Below are 20,739 nucleotides of genomic sequence, written 5' to 3'. Positions count from 1 at the left end.
TATATATTCTATATATATATATATATATATATATATATATATATATATATATATGTATATATATATATATATATATGTATGTATATATATATATATATATATATATATATATATATATATATTTATAAAGTTGTGGAGCATTGGGAGTTCTGTGTGAACGGTGTGGACCATTGTGGTAGTTTAAACCCCTTTGGATTTATATGGGGTTATCTCTCCTGACATTAAGTAAACCAGTTGTAATTGTTGCATGGCAGAATATGGCTTTTGGGGCTGCTCCTATGGATCGGCATGTGGTATGTGGTTTATCCTGGGATTGTGATGTAACACATGTGATATTTTCTAGGGATACTCATGTGATCACATTTATCTCTGTAAATAAGTACAATTGTTTGGGGATGGTAGGAATGCACTGTAGCATTTGTGTATTATATCTTAAGCTAAGTTGTAAGGTAAAGTTCATCATTTGTATACATGTTGTATTTCCACGTATTGTTAAGGGATTTATATAAAATGCATTACCCCATGAGAGGCACAGGGCAGCTGTTGTGGTTGCTGTTGGAAGAAACATTCTTGATGGTAGGCTTCAGTGCCACGTATAGCCTCAAGTTTGTACAACACATCTAGTACAACTCAACCTAACTGTAAGAATTTTTTTTTTCAATATATCTGTGTTAAAATACAATAGCCTCTCTGGATTTATTTTGTGTTCATTTTTCTTTCTCTGGTCAATTGCAATACTACATATTAGGCCAAGTACCCTGAATTGGCTGGCCGGCGCTACTCACAGAGGAAAGTGCTACATTGGTGGCAACGGTGGGATGTCACCTATCGTAAACGGAAGAGTGCAAAGTCAAAACCTAAGGTGGTTCATTCAGACAGACTGAAGCCGTACCATGGTAGCTACGGTAGAACCTGGTTGGAAGAGTCAACCAAACGAGGGGTTAATGTCGGGGTTACATTAAATATATAAATATATATATATATATTTATATTTATATTCAAATATATATATTCAAACGCCTACAGTGGAATTACGACCTTCCTTACCGGTTTCGAACCTCTGGACATGCAATCAGCGTCAATAGCCTAGTGGTTAGTGTGTCCGCATATAAAGCGGGAGGCCCGGGTTCGAATCCCGGTAGAGGCTGGAAGTGTTTTCACTGTTCTGGATTTTCCAACTCATTACTTTACCATTGCTTTGCCATTGCCATAAGCGAATGAAAAAAAAGTAAGCGACAGTCCCTATCGTGCTTTTCAAGTTTACGGTTTTACGCTTCACCGGCGTTTCCCTTCTTATTGCATGGAATCATTGAGCTGGATCATGTGAAGGACAAACGAAATAGTGCCTTCATGCAATCACATAATCCTTTAGTCATATATATATAGGCTATATCTTTATATATATATATATATATATATATATATATATATATATATATATATATATATATATATATATATTAAATTGCTTTGCCATTGCCATATGCGAATATGAAAAAAAAGTAAGCGACAGTCCCTATAGAGCTTTTCAATATTACGGTTTTGCGCTATACCAGGGTTTACCAGTTCTTGTTGAATGGAATCATTGAACTGGATCATTTGAATGAACAAAAGAACTAGTACGATCAGGCAATCAGATAATCCTTGCAGTATCTTGCAAACAGATTAAAAGATATTGGATGGTAAATCTGTGGCGGCGGAACCGGGGGGCTTGGGGGGGGCTCACCCCCCAATGAAAAAGTTGAGGGGGCAAATGCATGATAAGCCCCCCCCCCCCAATATTTACCAAGGCTCCGAAACGTGCATCTGCCCATTTTTCAATGCATACTTGTCTATCTGTCCGATGCACACGTATACTATATAGGTGTAATAATTTTAGTAAATGCTGGGGGACCTCGGCCCGTCCCCTGGCTATAGACCACATTGTCACTCCAACCGCGTCTTCACGCCCCGTGAAAAGTGGAAGCCGTGAGTGTGAGTACCGGTAAGCGCAACACAACTTCGTCTTAGGACAATGACTTGCCTCATTTCAGCCAGTTCTCAAACATCCCCTTACTCAGTGTCGGAGCGTCCATACAGTCAGGGGGCGGATGCCCCCTCACCCTGACGGACTCAAATGGACTGCTGGCGCCCTTTTCAGCTTTTCACTACTTTTTACTTATTCGCGATTATTGACTATTTTATTGCGCTCTCATCTACCTATTGACATTTGTCATCAGGCCCGTCGCACCCGCTACGGTAGGTACGGTATTTACCGTACCACTTTTCAGCTAAAAAACAAAGAGAGAGGGGGAGAAGAAAATAGGTGAGGGAGTTAGAAAATACAGTTCAATCAATCAATCAATCAGAAAATATTTATATAGCGCCAAAATCAACAAAAGTTGTTCAAAGGCGCTCAAGACAGTTACATGAAATTAATTACAATACAGTTCGAATCAATAAAATGCACGAGTCTTCATGACCAAAGCCGACCCTCTGTACCATTATTGTGTCCTATGATGCGATGAGCCCCGGATGAGCCGGCACGAATTATTCAACGAATCTCAAGTTGTAACTGGGGCGATAGGGGCCTACGATTCGAGTCGCACCGAATTTCCCCAAACCCCCGAATTCCCCCCATTTCCCTAAGAAGGTGTCAAACCCGGAGATGTTTTACTTAGTTGAGCAGTGTAACAGTAAATACCGTCCGGATAATTAGGGCAACGTACAATGTATAGGGCGTGTCCCCACGCTGCGCTACACCGGCAACTCAACGCAAAGTGTTAGAGTAATACCTCTCCAGGATCGTAAAATGAAACGCCATCAAATCATCATCCGATTGATGTATTGTAATATTGTGACGAGCCCGCTTCCTCCGATAGTAAAACTATATCGGGACTCGCGATAGAAAGGTACTGGGATATCTTGATGCCGTATTTATGCTTCTTCAGGAGATGTCTCGAACGGGCGAAAACAATGAGTTCACACAAAAACAAGTTGACGAGATAGGATTTGATTATTGATTCGGTATAATTTCTTCTCTGTCGATTCTCTTTACAAATAAAACTAAATTACAATGATTTGACTTGACTTGACTCCGTCAATTAAGCAATTAGGAGTGATGAACTTTCGGCGGAGTGATAAATTTGCTGACCAAGTGATAAACTTTGCTGACGGAGTGATAAATTTCTGACCTCCTTTTTCTTTTATACCTTACTTCCATAAAAATCCTCTGCGCACAATCAGTAGGCAGCCAATAACCTGACCATCCTGTATTAACTTAACGATATAAAAATAAGTGCACTGGCACTGATCTGCCCTGATTGGTTGGGAGTTTGGAAGTCCATCCCCTTTCTATGGAAACTTCCATACCACGTGAGAGAACCTTCTCGAATGTTCCACAGACATAATGGAATCTATTTTGGGAAAAGGCCCTGTACCAAGATTCAATAAGATAGTTAAAAACTTCTCGTGGGAAAACTGAATCCATGACCTAGATAAATACATAAGAGGCCTGTAAGGTGTCTCGATGGAGTGTTTCGGTAACATCAAAGAGATGGCATCACTATATCATAACATCCCCCTCAATCTTTTAAAATTTTTGGATACTCCAAAATTTTAACATCATACTGCTTTAACTTATCATTATCTCAATAAGGTAGAGTACTGTAAGCACATTCATTAATATTCATTGACTTCAATAAATGGTCTTCATATATCTTGAAGGTTAACATCTTGGTTACGAAATATTAAAATGATCATATTGGTATATACATTGACACTATCTCCACGAAAATATTGTGTACCTCTTCAATATTGATGACATCATATGATGTAATCTAAAAAAAAATATCATTAAGATATCTGAAAGTTACATGACACAGCAAAGTATGCAGTATCTCTTACAAAATACATTTTTGCATTTCATACATCCATAATACATTTATATCAAAAGTGAAATCATGCCGTGATTTGGGGAGAGATCAGAGAATACTAGACTTAGTTATCTTTTAACTGAATAGAACACCTTAGCGTTCCATAAAAAATTCGTACATTAAAAAAAGAACCTTAAAATATTACAAACTCATTTACAAAGTACCTCCTCTTTAAATGAAGGCATACAGTAGTTTCAAAACTGCTTTGAAACCTTGTGAATCATATACATTCACTTCAAGAAAATCAACAAAATGTGACTCGATAGCATGGTGACCCTAGGTATGCACTCTGAATTGATCTAGCAAAGTACCAAAGTACTAGATATTCGATACCATAAAAGAGACCCCATAGACTATGACATCAACAAATCTTTCTTCAAATTTACATAATACTTAACATCTTGACTTTTCAACTTCATGATGAAATTTACTTTTGCATGAATATTTGAGGAAAAGAAAATATATACATAAGTTCCTCAAAAGATCTATACTTTCATTTGCTTCGATAACTGTTGCTGTAAGCAAAAGTTGCATATCACCAATGCTGTCTCTGAATAGCCTTCAATATATAACATCAATGATGCAATGTAAATATCCTTAAAATACTTCTCAATATATGAAAACCCATGTTGCTAATATTCCGGATATGTTCTAATTGCCGGGTAAACGTTTGAACGAATTCATAAGGAGAAATAAGGTATACTATACTCATTACACATTTGTCATAAAAGATGAAACTAGGTCACTTGGTGGTGGTTTTAACAATAAAGCTTATATTGTTACACCATACAGTACAATGACTTCCACTTAATAGGTATGCAGGTAATTGCCATAACGCATTCCATTCATACAATCGTGGGTAAAACACCTGTTCATCTGAACTTAAAGCAATATGCAGTTATACATATTAACCATATAATGTTTGCAACATCCTGCCTGGACTGCCTGTAATGTTCAATCCCTTTTCATGGAGAAAATTCATTATTTCCCCTGTGTTGGAATATTTTCCTACATCCCACCAAAAATCATGACTCTTAAAGCCTGTTGGAAAACATGGTGTCTGATAGGTGACCAGAACCTGTAATTCACCCAATTTGTATCGAGCACGTTGGACTTTCATGTCTCCTTGTGGAGCATTTGCAAAAACTTTCTTTTGCCTTAAAATGCTATCTTTCATGGAAGGATATGGAAGTGCTAATCCTTCATTATGTGCTCTATTCTCTAAAAAGGATGCAACATTCATTGGCTTAGTGGTCATAAGACACATGATGTGATCTGAAGTTACCCCTGGCAAAATGTTACCAAACTCATCATGAAACTCAATATGTGCATCTTGCATGACATTAACATTTTCTGCATTAGAAGTGTTACTACTCAAAACATTTCGCATTCGTGCAACCTTTTCACTTGATGAACCCTTTGTTTTCAAGACATTTCGCAATTTCTGAATGTTGGTGATATTCTTAGTTTCAGAAGATGCTCTTACAAAACATGGTTTAAAGTCTGTTATAATTGAATACATCACTAAGAATTTCTCCTTTGAGAGTGGCCAACAAATAATGAGTCCTATCCAAAACTTGACGGATTACTAGTGGTCCACACCATTCTGCAGCAATTTTGCGAGAGTTCGCAGTCAAGGAGGAAGACGTTGGCTTATACAGATACACTAATTGACCCGTTGAATAAATTGCACCTTTGTCCAGTTTTGCACTTATCTTAACATTTTGAGCATCTTGTTGCTTCTTTTGTAAGACTAACATTACCCTTGACAAATGATCAAATCGTTTCTTTAACAATGCAGCATATTCTCCATGAGATTGTGATAATCCTGCCATTGGATTAAATGATAAATTTGTAAGATTTGGTGGCTTACGTCCAAATGCAAGTTCAAATGGGCTATAGCTACCTAACTGAGGAGAGGAAAATGTGTTATATGCATAGGCTGATGTTGGGACAAATCGTACCCAATCCGTACCAAACTGATTTAAATTCACTTTGAGGAAATTTGAAAGAGTCTGAATGTGTCTTTCAACCTGTAAGCTTCCATGATTGTTTACACTGATGAACTTTTGTTCAATGCCTAAAGCTTTACTTAAGAGCTCCACTAATTTTCCTGTAAGAGAAGCCGCCGCATCACTTATGATACAAGACGGTGGACCAAAGGTTGTAACTACCCTCTGCAATAATGCTTCACATATTGTTTCAGCATCAAGAGTCTTAAGAGAAACACATACAACAAATCTAGTGATCTCATCACAAACAACCATCAAATGTTTAAATCCTGTAGCCGTTGTGGGCATAGTCTTGAAATCCAGACTAAGTCTGTCAAAAGGACGATAAGAATCAGGAATGCGAGCATGATATTGTCTCAATTTGTCCGGTTTCTTACGGAATTCTTGACAACGGAGACATGCCTGAATATAATTACTGATGCGTTGAAACATATTACGCAGATAGAAATGCTGTCTAATGGTCAAATATGTACGCATTACACCCTGATGATTACTTAACAAGTCATCATGATATCGAGATATTATCCGTTCTACCATAGTCTCAGGTACGACTAACTGAAGAGTCATCTTAGCATCATTAGTCTCATGCAAAAATATCCTGAATAACAAACTATTACATAACAAATAATCCTCTGCTTGAGAACGAACAGTTCTAGCATGCTTAGCATTACTTGGAATAATGTCATGTGCAAGAAAATCATAAATTGGTTTGTAGAAAGGACAAGTTTGTTGTTGAATTTGCAACTCCTTTACATCAAATGGCAGATCATAGTTTTTGATGAGCTTTCCTTGAATTGCCTTCATGACTTTATTCAATTCCTTTTGTTTCGGAATGTGCCCTGTAACCAAATTATCAATGTTTGTTATGACTGGCTTTGGCTGAACAAATAATTCTGGAGGTGGTTCTCTGATTACCTCTTGCACTCTATGTCTACTCTGATCCACTAATCTTGGCTCTGAAGGTTGAGAAACACTTGCAAAATTTGGCACAACTAATATGTCAGGACTATATGTATGTCGATTTTCACTCGGCATAGTAATAATAGGCCTTTCAATATATGTTTCTCTCTTGTCATTAGAAACATCTGGTGTAGTCCTCTTCTGTGACTCAGATTGTGGTCTCTGTGTAGCATGATCATTAGAATGTGTTGCCTTAGGAATGGATGTCCTATTAACTCTATTTGTTGATACTGTACTTTGGCTGGGGAATCCTGCTTGGACTCCTTAGTGACTTTATTCGGAAATAAATCTGGAACTTTGACTCCCATTGACCTTGCCATTGACCTTGTCATGATTGGATTAAATGTCTCCTTAGGTAGAGTTGAAAAATCCTCATAAGAACTGACCTCTTGAGCAACCTGATCTATTTCAGAGTGAAATTCCTGTGGTGCTCTAGACAAATAATCTGCCAAAACCAATTCTGAGCCCTTTTTGTAACCAACCTGAAATGTATATTCTGACAATTTGAACAGAAGCTTACGTAAGCGTGAAGTTGCTGGTTCTTGTTTTGACTTAAACAATTCAACAATGGCTGAGTGATCAACATATGCCTCAAATTCTACATTTTGCAATAAATGTTTGAATGCTGTCACATTAATAAATAGACCCATCATTTCTAATTCAGTTACACTATACCTCTGACATGCTGGTGGTAATATCTTAGAGTAATATGCAATAATATTCTCTTTGCCATTAACTCTTTGTGTCAGGTATGATCCTGTTGCTACTCGTGATGTGTCACTATATAATACAAAACGACCATATTTCTGTGGCATATGCAATATAGGTGGATTACACAACAACTCTTTAATACTTTGAAATGCACACTGATGTTCCTCTGTCCATTTAAATACCTTTCTCTTACGACTCAAATGATGTAATGGTCTCAATAGTGCTTGAATATTTGGGAAAAATGAAGCCACATAATTAACTGCACCTACAAATCGTCTTACTGACTTAACATTGTGTGGTTTAGGTGTGTTCCTGATTGCTGCACATCTGTCTTGCAAAGGTTGGATACAAGCCTCACCTTCTGGGGTTATTGAGAGCAAATGTCCCATATATCGGACTGAATTTTGGAAAATGCTACACTTTTTCGGAGAGATTTTCAATCCATTGTCCATTAAAACCTTAAAAATTGCCTGTAGGTGTTGTTTGTGAGATCGTTTGTCTGCACTGTACACAATAATATCGTCATGATGAGCAATACAGAACTTATTTGAATTTGGGATCGTTGCCAAAATATCATTAATTTGCGACTGAAAGATCGCTGGAGATAAATTCAATCCCTGTGGTAAGCGTTTATAATAATAATGCTTTCCTCCATGAAATGAAGCAATACCTGTATATTGTTGTGCATGAACACTAAGTGGCAGACAGAAGAACGCAGACTTCAAGTCAAGAACACCCAAAATTTTGGCTCCAGAGTACCCTATGGTACGGATAGTCTCATTCAGTAATGGAAATGGGTGATTGAGACGTTTTATTCTACTGTTCAAGTAGCGAAAATCTGTGACAACCCTTTTGTCTTTTGTTCCCTTCTTTGGAATGAGGAAAACCGGTGAAGTATAAGACTGATGTCCTACCGCTAAGATTCCTAATCGCACTAATTTGTCAAGCTCACTGGCGACAATGACTTTGTCCTCATCTGAAAGTCTATAGGGACGTATGTAAAATGGCTCGTCATTAGTAAGCGTAATATCAGCCTCATAATTTGGACAGTGAGATAATTCACCATAAAGAGAAAATGCATCTCTATGTGAGTCTAGAAATTCATATATGCTCTCTGTTTCTGAAGCATTTAGAATACTTTGTTCCAAATTAATGTTCTCTCTCATGATTTCCTGTTCGGATTTGGAAACCAGGGGATCATCGGCTGTCAAATGTGGATAACGATGTAAATTATATCGTGTAATTTCATCACGATTCTCTTTAGAGTTAGAATTGGTTCGAAAAAGAGACGGTTTTTCGATGTCTCTCATGACATTGAGAAAATCTAGAGAATCAGTAGGTATGTCTTCTGTGACCGTAATGATATCTGCTAAATCTAAATGAGCCACTGTGCGAGAAGGATGCAGACAAAATTTCTGATTACCCATGTTCCTTAGTAGAATCTTTGTTCTACCTTTATGCATTTTCACTAACATTCGTGAAGGACACATACGAGATATTAAAGGAAACGGTTTAATAACCACATCTGCATTTCGTGCATATAGTGGAAGACGTCCCTGTACAGTAATGTATCTTTGCTGACCTGGGTAAATAACAAATCTCTGCACTGGCCTAAGGAAAACTTTGGCTTGTTTAATTCTAAAACAGTTTGTGGTAAAGTCCAAAGATCCATTCAATTCCTTCAGAGTTTGACTACCTAATATTAAGTCAATACCTGTCAGGTTTGCAGCAATTAAAGCAGAAAGCTGAAATTCATGACCTTGAATTTTGACCTGAAATGTTATCGTGCTATACGCATGAATAAACTGACCATTACCCAACTTTAGGTTTACTACATCAACTGAGACTGGTTGTATAGAGGATAAATACTTTGAACTTTGCACTGTAGAAGAAGAAATAATAGAGCGTGTCGCTCCACTATCAAACAACAATGAAATTCCTTTACCATCATGTAAAGTACCTCTTACAAATTTACGTGTGTCCAGTTGAATATCCACATTACGGTCGTTCCCTGTATATTTAGAACTAGGAATATTACTATTCTTCCAAATATTATTTGCTTTACGTTTCGATCTTCCTTTACTTGGTACTTTGTCTGGAGTCACTGTATGATGAGTGCAATCATAAGTGCTCCCTACTGAAAATTCTGTGTTGGTACTCTGTTTACCTTAGCCTCCATTTCATGGCTTAGGCGAATTTGACAATATTGTGCAAAATGACCTCGATTTTGGCAGTAGTAACATGTGACTGAAGGATTAAAATATGGTAACCTTCTCCTGTTATTATTCTGACCTGTCCTAGGACCACGAGAATCACGAGAACTATATCTTTGCCTCATATCTTTTGGATTGTCTTGCGATTCTGACCTACGTGACTGATCAAACTTGGTTTCTAACTCCTGAATTTTATTACACAACTCGTGTATCTCAGAAGATGCAGAAATAGTAGGAGTCTGAACAGAAGACGCTTTGTCGTGCATTGCCATAAATAGTTCGGAAGAAGCTGTGGGTTGACTTTGGATTTGTAAGTCAAAATAGCATTGGACTTTCATGACCAAATCTGCAATTGTTGCTTTTGGTGATGCAGACATTAACACTGCTGAGCGGCATTGGAAAGGCAGGGTCGAGATGAATTTATCTCTAATTTGGTCCTCGCCATAGCTTAATTGTGCTGCAGCTTTTGAAATTTTGGCCAAATGAGCTTGAGCTGTATCACCTGGCGTATAGCTTAATGCGTGAAATGCCTGTGATTTAGCGTAGGAAGAAGTTCCTGGACTGAAACGAGCAAGGAATTGCTTGCGCAGATCAGCACTAGTTGAAAAATTTTTGTTTTCAATCCAGAGTCTGGCTTGGCCTTTAAGTGTTCGCTTAAATATGCGACATATTTCATTAAATTCTTCCGCTACAGCCTCAGGGGTGGTTTGGGACGGCAATTTATGCACCTCTAAATAATCTTCAAATCCCAAATAATGAGCTTCGGCTAAATCTGCATCAATTACATCGCCCTGAAATTGTGATGGCAAAAAATCAGTGGGCCTATGTTTCTGCATAACATTAACAGAGGTCGAAGTTTCCTGTTTACTGACGGACATTATGCTGAATACAATTAGGCTAGTTATGAGTATACAACATGAGCATATACTTAATTGAACACACTATCGACCGTTATTAAATACAAATAACAAATATGCAATACATGGACACGATTTAAATAGCTTATCGGTACACTCTGATCTCAAATAGGGGTTGGGATACAAATTGGCATGATCTCACTCACCCTTAAGTTTAACTATGAACTGGTACTGGAACTGCAAACGATGATTGAAGACCCTCGGCTAGTAGTAGTATAGTAGTAGTAGCGGCAGGTAGTAGCAGGTAGGTAGTAGCAGGTAGGCCTACATCTCGTAAGAACTTCAGATTCGTTTGCCGTTAGCATCGGGTAGAGTCCAGGCTTAGATCGCGAAAATGTTCAGTTCTGATGTTTAGAGCTGTAGTATTCTACGTACTAGTTGCGCGAATGTTCAAACGCGAAGTGCATGCTGGGTTGATTAACGTTAGTGTACGATCAGTGGTTCCGGTGTACAGGCTTAGGCTAGGTCGTGAACATACGTTGTGTTCCTCGTTAGGTCTTCGGGCCAAAAAAATCCTCCTGTTCGTTATTGATCGTAACGAACGAAAGTCATGAAAAGTTCCGTTTCCGTTTTGTTCCTGAAGAAAGCAACCGATCTCCACCATGTAATATTGTGACGAGCCCGCTTCCTCCGATAGTAAAACTATATCGGGACTCGCGATAGAAAGGTACTGGGATATCTTGATGCCGTATTTATGCTTCTTCAGGAGATGTCTCGAACGGGCGAAAACAATGAGTTCACACAAAAACAAGTTGACGAGATAGGATTTGATTATTGATTCGGTATAATTTCTTCTCTGTCGATTCTCTTTACAAATAAAACTAAATTACAATGATTTGACTTGACTTGACTCCGTCAATTAAGCAATTAGGAGTGATGAACTTTCGGCGGAGTGATAAATTTGCTGACCAAGTGATAAACTTTGCTGACGGAGTGATAAATTTCTGACCTCCTTTTTCTTTTATACCTTACTTCCATAAAAATCCTCTGCGCACAATCAGTAGGCAGCCAATAACCTGACCATCCTGTATTAACTTAACGATATAAAAATAAGTGCACTGGCACTGATCTGCCCTGATTGGTTGGGAGTTTGGAAGTCCATCCCCTTTCTATGGAAACTTCCATACCACGTGAGAGAACCTTCTCGAATGTTCCACAGACATAATGGAATCTATTTTGGGAAAAGGCCCTGTACCAAGATTCAATAAGATAGTTAAAAACTTCTCGTGGGAAAACTGAATCCATGACCTAGATAAATACATAAGAGGCCTGTAAGGTGTCTCGATGGAGTGTTTCGGTAACATCAAAGAGATGGCATCACTATATCATAACAGTATAGCCCCCTCTAATTGTAGAAAGTTCAGTTCAGAGACATTGCGGAATGGCTACCTGCACTTTCGTGATACTTCGAACAAGATTCTGCGTTACATCACTGACTTCTGATCCTGTGACGGAAATGGTAAATAAATAATTTTTCATTCGATCATATGTACGGTCCAGGGGAGGGTCAAAACTCATACAGTCTCGAATTTAGACCCGGCGTCCCGAAAGCATGCCGTCGCCGTGGTTGAAATCAGGTTTCCATGGGAAATACCATAGAGTAGGCCTAGGCTAGGCCTTGGCTTCCTGTTGCATTGACATGCACACGACAGTATGGGTGGCCTCAAATTCCGAATGATTTTGTGACCTAAATGTCATCTTCATCTCACATGGAAAAAATATAGGCAATCATGACAATGGAATGAATAGAATCCGGATTGATAACAGGTGTTTTGGAGAAATTTTGAACAATTCGAGAAATTTTGGGTGAGCTTCTCAAGTAGGCTACTGGGGGCATGATCCAGGCCTGTGTGAGACAAAATGGCGGTCGATTCGCCAATCAGCGTCGAGTATTTCGATGACGTCATGACCCATGTGACCTCATCCTAATTAACTACGGTCATTGGTTACACCCATTCTCATTAAATATTCTTGACGTCATCGATATACTCGACGTTGATTGGCTGTGACCCATAATGACTCCACACAGTGGCGTAACCAGTGGGGGCCGGGGGGAAGACTGCCCCTCCCGAAGAGCTACAACGGGAAGGGGAAGGCAAAAAATCGGGGAGGGAAGGAAGAAAGCGGAAACGGGAACGCAGAAGAAAGAATACTGAAGGTGCAGAAAAGCGGGCGGGCGAAGAGGGAACTGGGAGATAATCGGGAAATAGACGCATAATGTGTGCTTGAAAAGGTCCTCAGTTTTCTGGAGAGGGTAAATACGGTCTTCGATAGGACAGGCCACCCCATCGACGGAAGATTTTCGGGAAGTTTTGGGAATTTTGCCCCCCCCCCCTCCCCCGGACCGTGAGGTCTTGTTACGCCACTGACTCCACGTGAAATGATTTATCGAATTCCATCGTGTCTTTTTGAAATAAGTCATATTAGTATAAACGGCGACTGCATTCTATGAATACACAAATACCCTATGTCACCATTGAAGTGTCATGAACTGTCACAAGGTGGTAATGAATCGGCTAGCTGCTTATTCGAAAATGCTGACCGAGTCACAAGTATCCACAAAAAGATGCGAATTAGAGGCCTACTGAAATAATAGCGATAGGCAAACAAAAACCAGTTAACCGGTGTCATCCCTCCTTACAACGATATACCTCACAATTAATAACCAACATAGGCTTAGGGGCCATTCATTTGGGCCCGGCCTGTTGGCATGAGCTTGTAGCTGCCCGGAAGTTCTGAGGACCCTTTTCTTGCGTTTCATCTTGTTATCGAATTACCTCGAGGGGGAAGAATTACTGTGTAACGGTAGATAAAATGTGTATATTCCAGCTACTTCGTAATTAATTTCAGCGCCCCCTTTCCTTCCGAACTATGTCATGGTGGTCTGCCCGATTTATTTGAGCAGCCACACGAAATTTCATAGCATACTGCCCGGTTTTGCACAACACACTGCGCGAATTTTTGTATGAAAGTGCACGAATTGTTACGAAAATTTCGGTTTGGGTGCTCCAGCCCACTTCCCCCGCCTCCTACGCCTATGATAACCAATTGAAATCACAAAATACTATGTGCTTTCTTGTGTTCTTTCATAGGTCCTGCGAGAAGTTGTATCCAAAGTGCAGTCTTCTGATTTCTACACTCTAATGGTGGACGAAACACCTGACGTGTCAAACTTGGAGCAAGTTGTTATCTCTTTGCGCTGGGTTGACGGCGCATTTGAGGTTCACGAGGAATTCATAGGCCTATATACCACTGCGACGACAACAGCTGATCAGCTTGTTCTCATAATAAAAGACGCTCTGCTCAGGATGAACCTGTCATTGTCAAAAGTGCGTGGCCAATGTTACGATGGTGCGGCTGCAATGTCAGGTGTACATTCAGGGGTTGCGACTAAATTGATGATAGAGGAACCAAGGGCCATATACACTCACTGCTACGGCCACGCCCTCAATCTCGCGTGCTCAGACACTATAAAGAATATCGCACTAATGAGAGATGCGCTGGATAATACAAAAGAAATTACCAAACTTATAAAGAATTCGCCGAGACGTGGCAGCAAATTTGAAGAAGTCAAATCAAATCTTGAGGAAGCTGCACCAATCGGCATACGTACCATGTGCCCAACGAGATGGACAGTTAAGGCGGATGCTTTGGAAAGTATCATAGACAACTACGATACGCTCCAAAAGGTTTTCGAGGAGTGTTTAGCTATTGAAAAAGATGCAAACACAAAGGGGCGCTTAAGAGGGATCCTGTCATACATGAAGAGTTTCGATTACTTCTTCGGAGCCAAGTTGGGTCACCTCCTTCTGAGTCACAGTGACAATCTCAGCAGAACTCTCCAGAAAAAAGATATATCTGCGGCGGAGGGTCAAGAATGTGCCAGTAAAACTGTCGCCATCCTTGCCAAAAAGCGTGACCAATTCCAGTCGTTTTGGACCAATGTCACGTCGGAAGCCTTAAAATTAGCCGTAGATGAGCCTGAACAAAAACGGCAGAGGAAAGTGCCAGCCAGATTAGTTTCTGGTTCGGCCGCGGATATCATGCCTCCAGAATCAGTGGAGGACTACTTCAGGCGAATATACCTGGAGGCAGTTGACACCATTGTCAACTGCATCCGCGATAGATTTGATCAGGAGGGTTACAAAATCTACTCAAAACTACAGCAGCTGCTTCTCAAAACGTGTAACCAACAACATGTTGACGAAGAACTGTTAAAATTCGTATGTGACTTTTACGGCGAGGATCTCCGTAAGGGCGAGCTCAGAGTCCAACTAGAAACCTTTGGGGAAACCATGGAAGCTACGGCCAAACAATCAGAGTGGACTTTGCCAGAGGTTGTTGACCACATGCGAGGGTTGAGTTTCGGTAATCGTGAGCTCCTCTCACAAGTGTGCACGCTTGTCAAACTAATTTTAGTGATGCCTGCGACAAATGCAGTAAGTGAACGCTCATTTAGTGCTATGAAGCGTGTAAAGAGTTACTTAAGGTCTACAATGACCCAGCAGCGACTCAACCACCTTATGATCTTACATGTACACAAAGATTATGCGGATCGATTGAATCTAGTTGATGCAGCCAACGAATTTACCAGTGCCAAAGACCATCGACGCTCGGTGTTTGGTACTTTCCATTGATTTGAGTTCGCAGTAGAACGCTGCACACTAACCGATAGCCGGTGCTCCTTTTAACAGCGCCCATGCCCAGGAGCCCATGCTCTTCAGTATAGTAGTCGTTGTGATACCGGGAGCTTATAGGAGCATTAATTCCAGGAAGAAAGAGGGCTAAATTATACGAAAAATGCTCACATTTGCTGACCCTACAACTCTAATCCTCAACCCTAACAAAGGATACAGTAGATCATCCTATACAACTGAATTGCTACAGGCAATCGGGTAATATCCTATATTCTGCGCCCCAACTGCAGAAAGAACAATGCTTGGAATTTGGAAATTGGAAAAAGTACTGCAGTATGGAGAGGATTCCACCCAGGTGTTGGTTGTCACCAACGCCGTAACGAAATAATCATTGTTAACGTTTATTGCATAATTTCAAAAGCCTCACAGAGACTAACCGCACTCGGCGAAATCTTTGCTCACCCACAAAACATTTTTGAGGCCCTAACCTCAAAGGAAGGTAGACTAATTGAGGAATCATTTTAGATAATCGTAACACTCATAAGAACTAGCAAAATTATCAAATTCGGATAAACTGTAACTATTACAGTACAGGCAGTTCTGAACCTTTCATTTATTTTTACTGGCGTAACGACGGTGCGGCCGTCCCGCCACTAAGTTGGAAAAGACCTCCAGCCCGTCGGAATTTCTACCATTCATACCCCTACTATAAGACCCTAGCTAGTAGCTATACCGCCCTGCATACACTTTGTAAGTTTAAAGTGCTATATGCTCTTCCGGTGCAGCTGTGAAGGACATGGGCGCGAGAAGGTAGAACATCCATGACTAAAGATGGGATTCTTCAGTTCATGTAGTTATAAATGAAAAAATACTGAGTTCGCAGGAGGAAAGTGTACAACATCGTGGCCAAATTTTGCCCCGCAAGTGCCATTTCCAGCCATCTGGGCGGTTAGAAGATTCAAAAATTTTCTTGTACGCTCCGCGCCAACCGATGGTGGCGCTCCGCTTAGATAGTAAATCGAACCGGTCAACAAAAATACCGTACCACTTTCAAATACCTTCCGACGGGCCTGTTTGTCATATTCTGTTGGTGTAATTTTCCGACAAAATGGCGACGACACCTATTTATTCTCTGTTTATATCTGCAAATTAGCAAGGCTCGGAAAGGGTCATTTCCTGCAATCTATAGAGTATCTTTACTCAAAAATTTTCTGTACGCTCCGCGCCAACCTATGGTGGCGCTCCGCTTAGATAGTGTCGAAAGCGCCCTGCAGACCATTCTTGCCCCCACCCCCGACCAATACCCCTAGCTCCGCCACTGCCCTTACTACACTCAAAAACGTCTTTGCGAGTACACTACGAGTAATAGCTACACTCTTAAAACACCATCGAATATACAAATTACAATGTTTTTACAGACTTTCTCGTGCAATCTGAGAAATTGCAGGCTTGAGACCCATATTTTAGGGCTAGGTATTCGCAGCATAAAACACTCGGGAAGTGCCGTTTCCGGCCATCTGGGGGTTTGAAAAAAACCCGCTTAGATAGTCTCGACACATTAGCCCCCCCCCCCCCAATAATTTTCCCGTTCCGCCGCGCCTGTGGTAAATGAAATAGCCTTGCTGAGAACGTTGCAAGACGGTGCAAAAATCACCTCCTTTTTATTGTATATCTTGGCACAGAAGGAACATTGGAAAATTAACAAGAGCTAGAAGTCGAACGTAGAGATAAAAGATCATAACTTCGAGCGAACAGTTCGAGATAAAAAGTCGGAATTTTTCGAGATAAAGTACAACCCGAAATCCTGAGATAAAATTTAGAAATATCCCACTCGATATCTACAAATAAAAAGTTTACCTTATATCTCATGGCTCAAAGATTTCTCGCAGTTTGGGGAAAACCTCATGGATTCCCCCAAAGGTACTTAACGGAGCTTAAAGAACTCACGGCGGAGTAAATATTATTTATATTTGAGAAATAATAACGCTTTTCCATATTATTTAATGATAATATCACATTCTCTAGTTTGGATAAACTAAATCACATGAAATGATAGTAGGAATATTGAACAAAAAATAGATATCAAAAATCAGTAAAACATACATATAACACAAAACTTGGAAACGTGGTTACCCAAATCGAGGCCACACTGTCCATGAGTATAGCTTTTACAGCAAAGCGACAAATATGCATTTATACTTATTACGATTTTTAGAAAGTTGCTACACGTTAATTTATACTGGTATACGGGAAGATGGCGTGGATATGACTGTTATATATGCATATAGCGTATGCGCTCACCGTACCCCGTATTGGCTAGTATACAAATAATGAATGGTTATGAGTGCAATAGTGCAATCATTTCATGAGTTGAAAGATGGAATGTTCCATTCAACGAGGCGCAGCCGAGTTGAATGGAACATACCATCTTTCAACGAATGAAATATTTGCACTATTACACGAATGGAAACCATTCATTATTTGTTTTATACAACATATTATATTAAGATGGGTAAAATGTACTCATGCAACAGATTGTTTTGAACAGACAGGTTTCTCTGCTCTCTTACCATTGAAAAAGTGCTACCAAAAAAAGTATAACACATGGTTCTATTTCATAGAGTGGAATAGAGCGGATTTTGCATGCAATCAACGAGCAATTTACCAATCAAATGACCAGAGGCAATTAGGTGTTGTATAATAATTAATGAAGTCAGACTACGTACTGTATGGTAGGTATATTTATGACACAGAAGCTTTTTTTCATGTTCTGTTATTTTATTTTCTCGAATATGAAGGACTATAAATATTTGCACATGGTTTAAAGTGAAAAATTTTTCGAAATGTGTAATAGAATATAAAAGAAAATACGTTTTAGAAAATACAAGCACAAAGTGCATGCACAATTACAATTTCAACAGGCGGTGTTTATAAAAAAAAACAGGCTTATAACTCATCCTATCACGCAGACAAACAACTAGGATCATGCCTGAGCCGCGCCAGATAACAAATCGTAAATCAGATTTGAGAAACTAAAAACAACATTTGGCTTAACAAAATTATTCCATAATCATTTACGTCTGTGTTCTGTGAAAACATATATCTTACAAATATCTGCATTTATTGTTCAGAAACCATGTCGGCATGGCTTGATCAAGCCTCCAGGATAGTTTAAAGATCCTCCTTGTGGCAATTTGTTTAGGGTAGGACCAGGTGCCATGTAAGGGAGATAAAGGCACCATGTCAGAATTTGTTGAAACAGTAATTTCCACTCTATAGTGCATGGAACCCCCACCCCATGCCCCACCCCCCCAAAAAAAGGACAATTGTTTTTAACCATAGAATTTGAGCAAGGAAGAATGCTGACACAGTGTATCGCCGTGTGTTTAAGCAATGAAGCCTTGAAAAAGCGAGGGCGCTTTGCGTTGTACGGCAGAAGCCGATCATTTGTACGTCTTCATACATACATTGTGCATTCGGCTTTGAAATTGAATTTGATTTTACCCCGTTTGTTTCGGTGATAGTAGGTGCACTTTTCACAATAGAGACATGCTAAGGCGATCAGAATGGAAATTACTATACTTCTGACTTCAGAACCAACTTTTAAAACATTTTTGTGACTCGGGCAAGGGGAGTGTTTAATGCAACTTTTAATGTCAATAAAGTGTCATTTCCGGTTATCTGAGAGGCTTTAAGGCAAACATATTTCTTGCTTGTATTATTTTAGTGCTCCACTCGGATAGTCTCATAGTTGTCCCTAGAAAATGCCGTGAAATGCACCCCCTCCCCCTTCCCACGCAAACCTACTTTTGTGAAATGTTAGTTTGTGTATGCAGTTCCGCTCAGTTTAATGGTAATGTTGCAAAGTGGGTAGCAGTTAATGCAGGTTAACAGATTCCACCTTAGGAAGTGAGAGTGCATAAAGTTTGATGCATGTCTATATTCAGTCACAGTCATCAAAGGATGAGATGTTAGCAAAAGCTTCGTCCGAACATGGACAGTGTATATCTCATTAAGCTTTAAAATCATGGTAAATTTAGGTAAATAGCCTGTAGAGTTATTGTCTAGATTCTAGAACATACCTGGCTAGGCTGAGTAGGCTTTGGTCTACCTCAAAACTCAGATTACTGGCTAGGCCTATACTGCTTATGCCATTTTGTCAAATTAACAGTGTTTGAATATTTTTAAATTCTGGATATGTTAATAGACTGAAATATTCTAGGCTTAAGTTATGGCCTGGGCTAACTTAAGTTAAACCAAGGGCAAGGCTACGTACATAGGCCTAAGTTAGGCTAAGCCTATTTTCCCAGTATTAAGTTGTTAGTGATGAGACCAGAACATCATAACCGTCATCCAATGTTATTCTGGCTTGTGTATCTATCGTTAGGGATACAGTTTTAAGTAAACTGAAGTGGTGATAAGTTTTGTAATTAGGCTTTAGTCATTTCGAACCCGTAGTCGGTCTAGGTGTCTAGACTAACTATATACAGGTTCCAGGGAATAAAAATACAGCAGCTGAGCATACGACACTAGTAAAGTAATTAGATTCCTATGTAATTGCTTCGACTATCGCTTCCTAAGAATTGGGCCTACCTGTGAGACTGCAGTCCACTGCCACACTTTTGACGATTTTGGCACCCAAATGCGCCACACGATGACTCTATTTCGAGTAATTTATGTCAACTTTATCACTTTAGTTATGTCAAAGACGTAGTGTTTGTATTACGCGCCGGTACTTTCTTGCCGTATACAAGCAAAGCGCCACCAGTTGGAAGAGCGGCTTCAGTAAATGTCGCATGACATCATTCTACCTACCGTACTTATTTATTTATTTGTTTTGCCACAAAAGTACAAAGTGGGGGAAGTCTTCCATAAAGCTTAAAAGCTTAACAATGTGGAAGACTCCGTGAAGAAAGAGAAGAAAAGAAAAAGAAAAAAAAAATATATATGTATAAATACATATACATAAATATAAGTACAAATTAAATGTTCAATATATATATAGTAAATATATACAGGTATAATTTACTTTTAGTCAGTAACTAGCTATTATTTCCTTACAAAACCACTTCTTAAAGGATGCGACTGATTTTTTACTCTTTAAATCGTTCGTTAGAAGATTCCATGTTTTTGTTGCACGGTTTTGTAGGCTTAAAGTTCCAATGGTGGTATTGCAGAGATTATAGTGGGCATGATTAGCATGCCTCGTGTTATGATTATGTACTTCTCTGTTACTGGTTAAAAAATAGTCAAAGGCAGCTGGTAGTAATCCATTCCAGGTCTCGTAGGAAAATAATGCAATCGTAGGAAAATAATGCAATAAAAATAATGAAAATAATGCAATTAATGAGATCGTGCAATTTTAGTAAGTTGAG

The 20,739-nt window shown here is 39.4% G+C and overlaps 1 protein-coding gene across 1 annotated transcript; it reads left to right on the top strand.

Annotated features, from left to right (window-relative positions):
• Window positions 1-12,587: 12,587 nt before the first annotated feature.
• Window positions 12,588-15,364, top strand: LOC139970591 (zinc finger MYM-type protein 1-like). The gene is made up of 2 exons (XM_071976397.1): window positions 12,588-12,641; window positions 13,820-15,364. The coding sequence occupies exons 1-2, from the start codon at window positions 12,588-12,590 to the stop codon at window positions 15,362-15,364; spliced, it is 1,599 nt and encodes a 532-aa protein (XP_071832498.1).
• The last annotated feature ends 5,375 nt before the right edge of the window (window positions 15,365-20,739 follow it).

Source organism: Apostichopus japonicus, chromosome 8 (genome assembly GCF_037975245.1).
Source record: "Apostichopus japonicus isolate 1M-3 chromosome 8, ASM3797524v1, whole genome shotgun sequence".
In the NCBI taxonomy this organism is placed as follows: Eukaryota; Metazoa; Echinodermata; class Holothuroidea; order Aspidochirotida; family Stichopodidae; genus Apostichopus; species Apostichopus japonicus.
The sequence above is the reverse complement of the archived record's forward strand: the minus strand, read 5'-3'. Positions and strand labels throughout refer to the sequence as shown.

Bases quoted from the DNA above. Each gene is read 5' to 3' on its own strand.
- LOC139970591 (XM_071976397.1), top strand. From the start codon at position 12,588: ATGGCGGTCGATTCGCCAATCAGCGTCGAGTATTTCGATGACGTCATG. The intron at 12,642-13,819 runs GTGACCTCATCC...GTTCTTTCATAG, and splicing joins TCGATGACGTCATGACCCAT to GTCCTGCGAGAAGTTGTATC.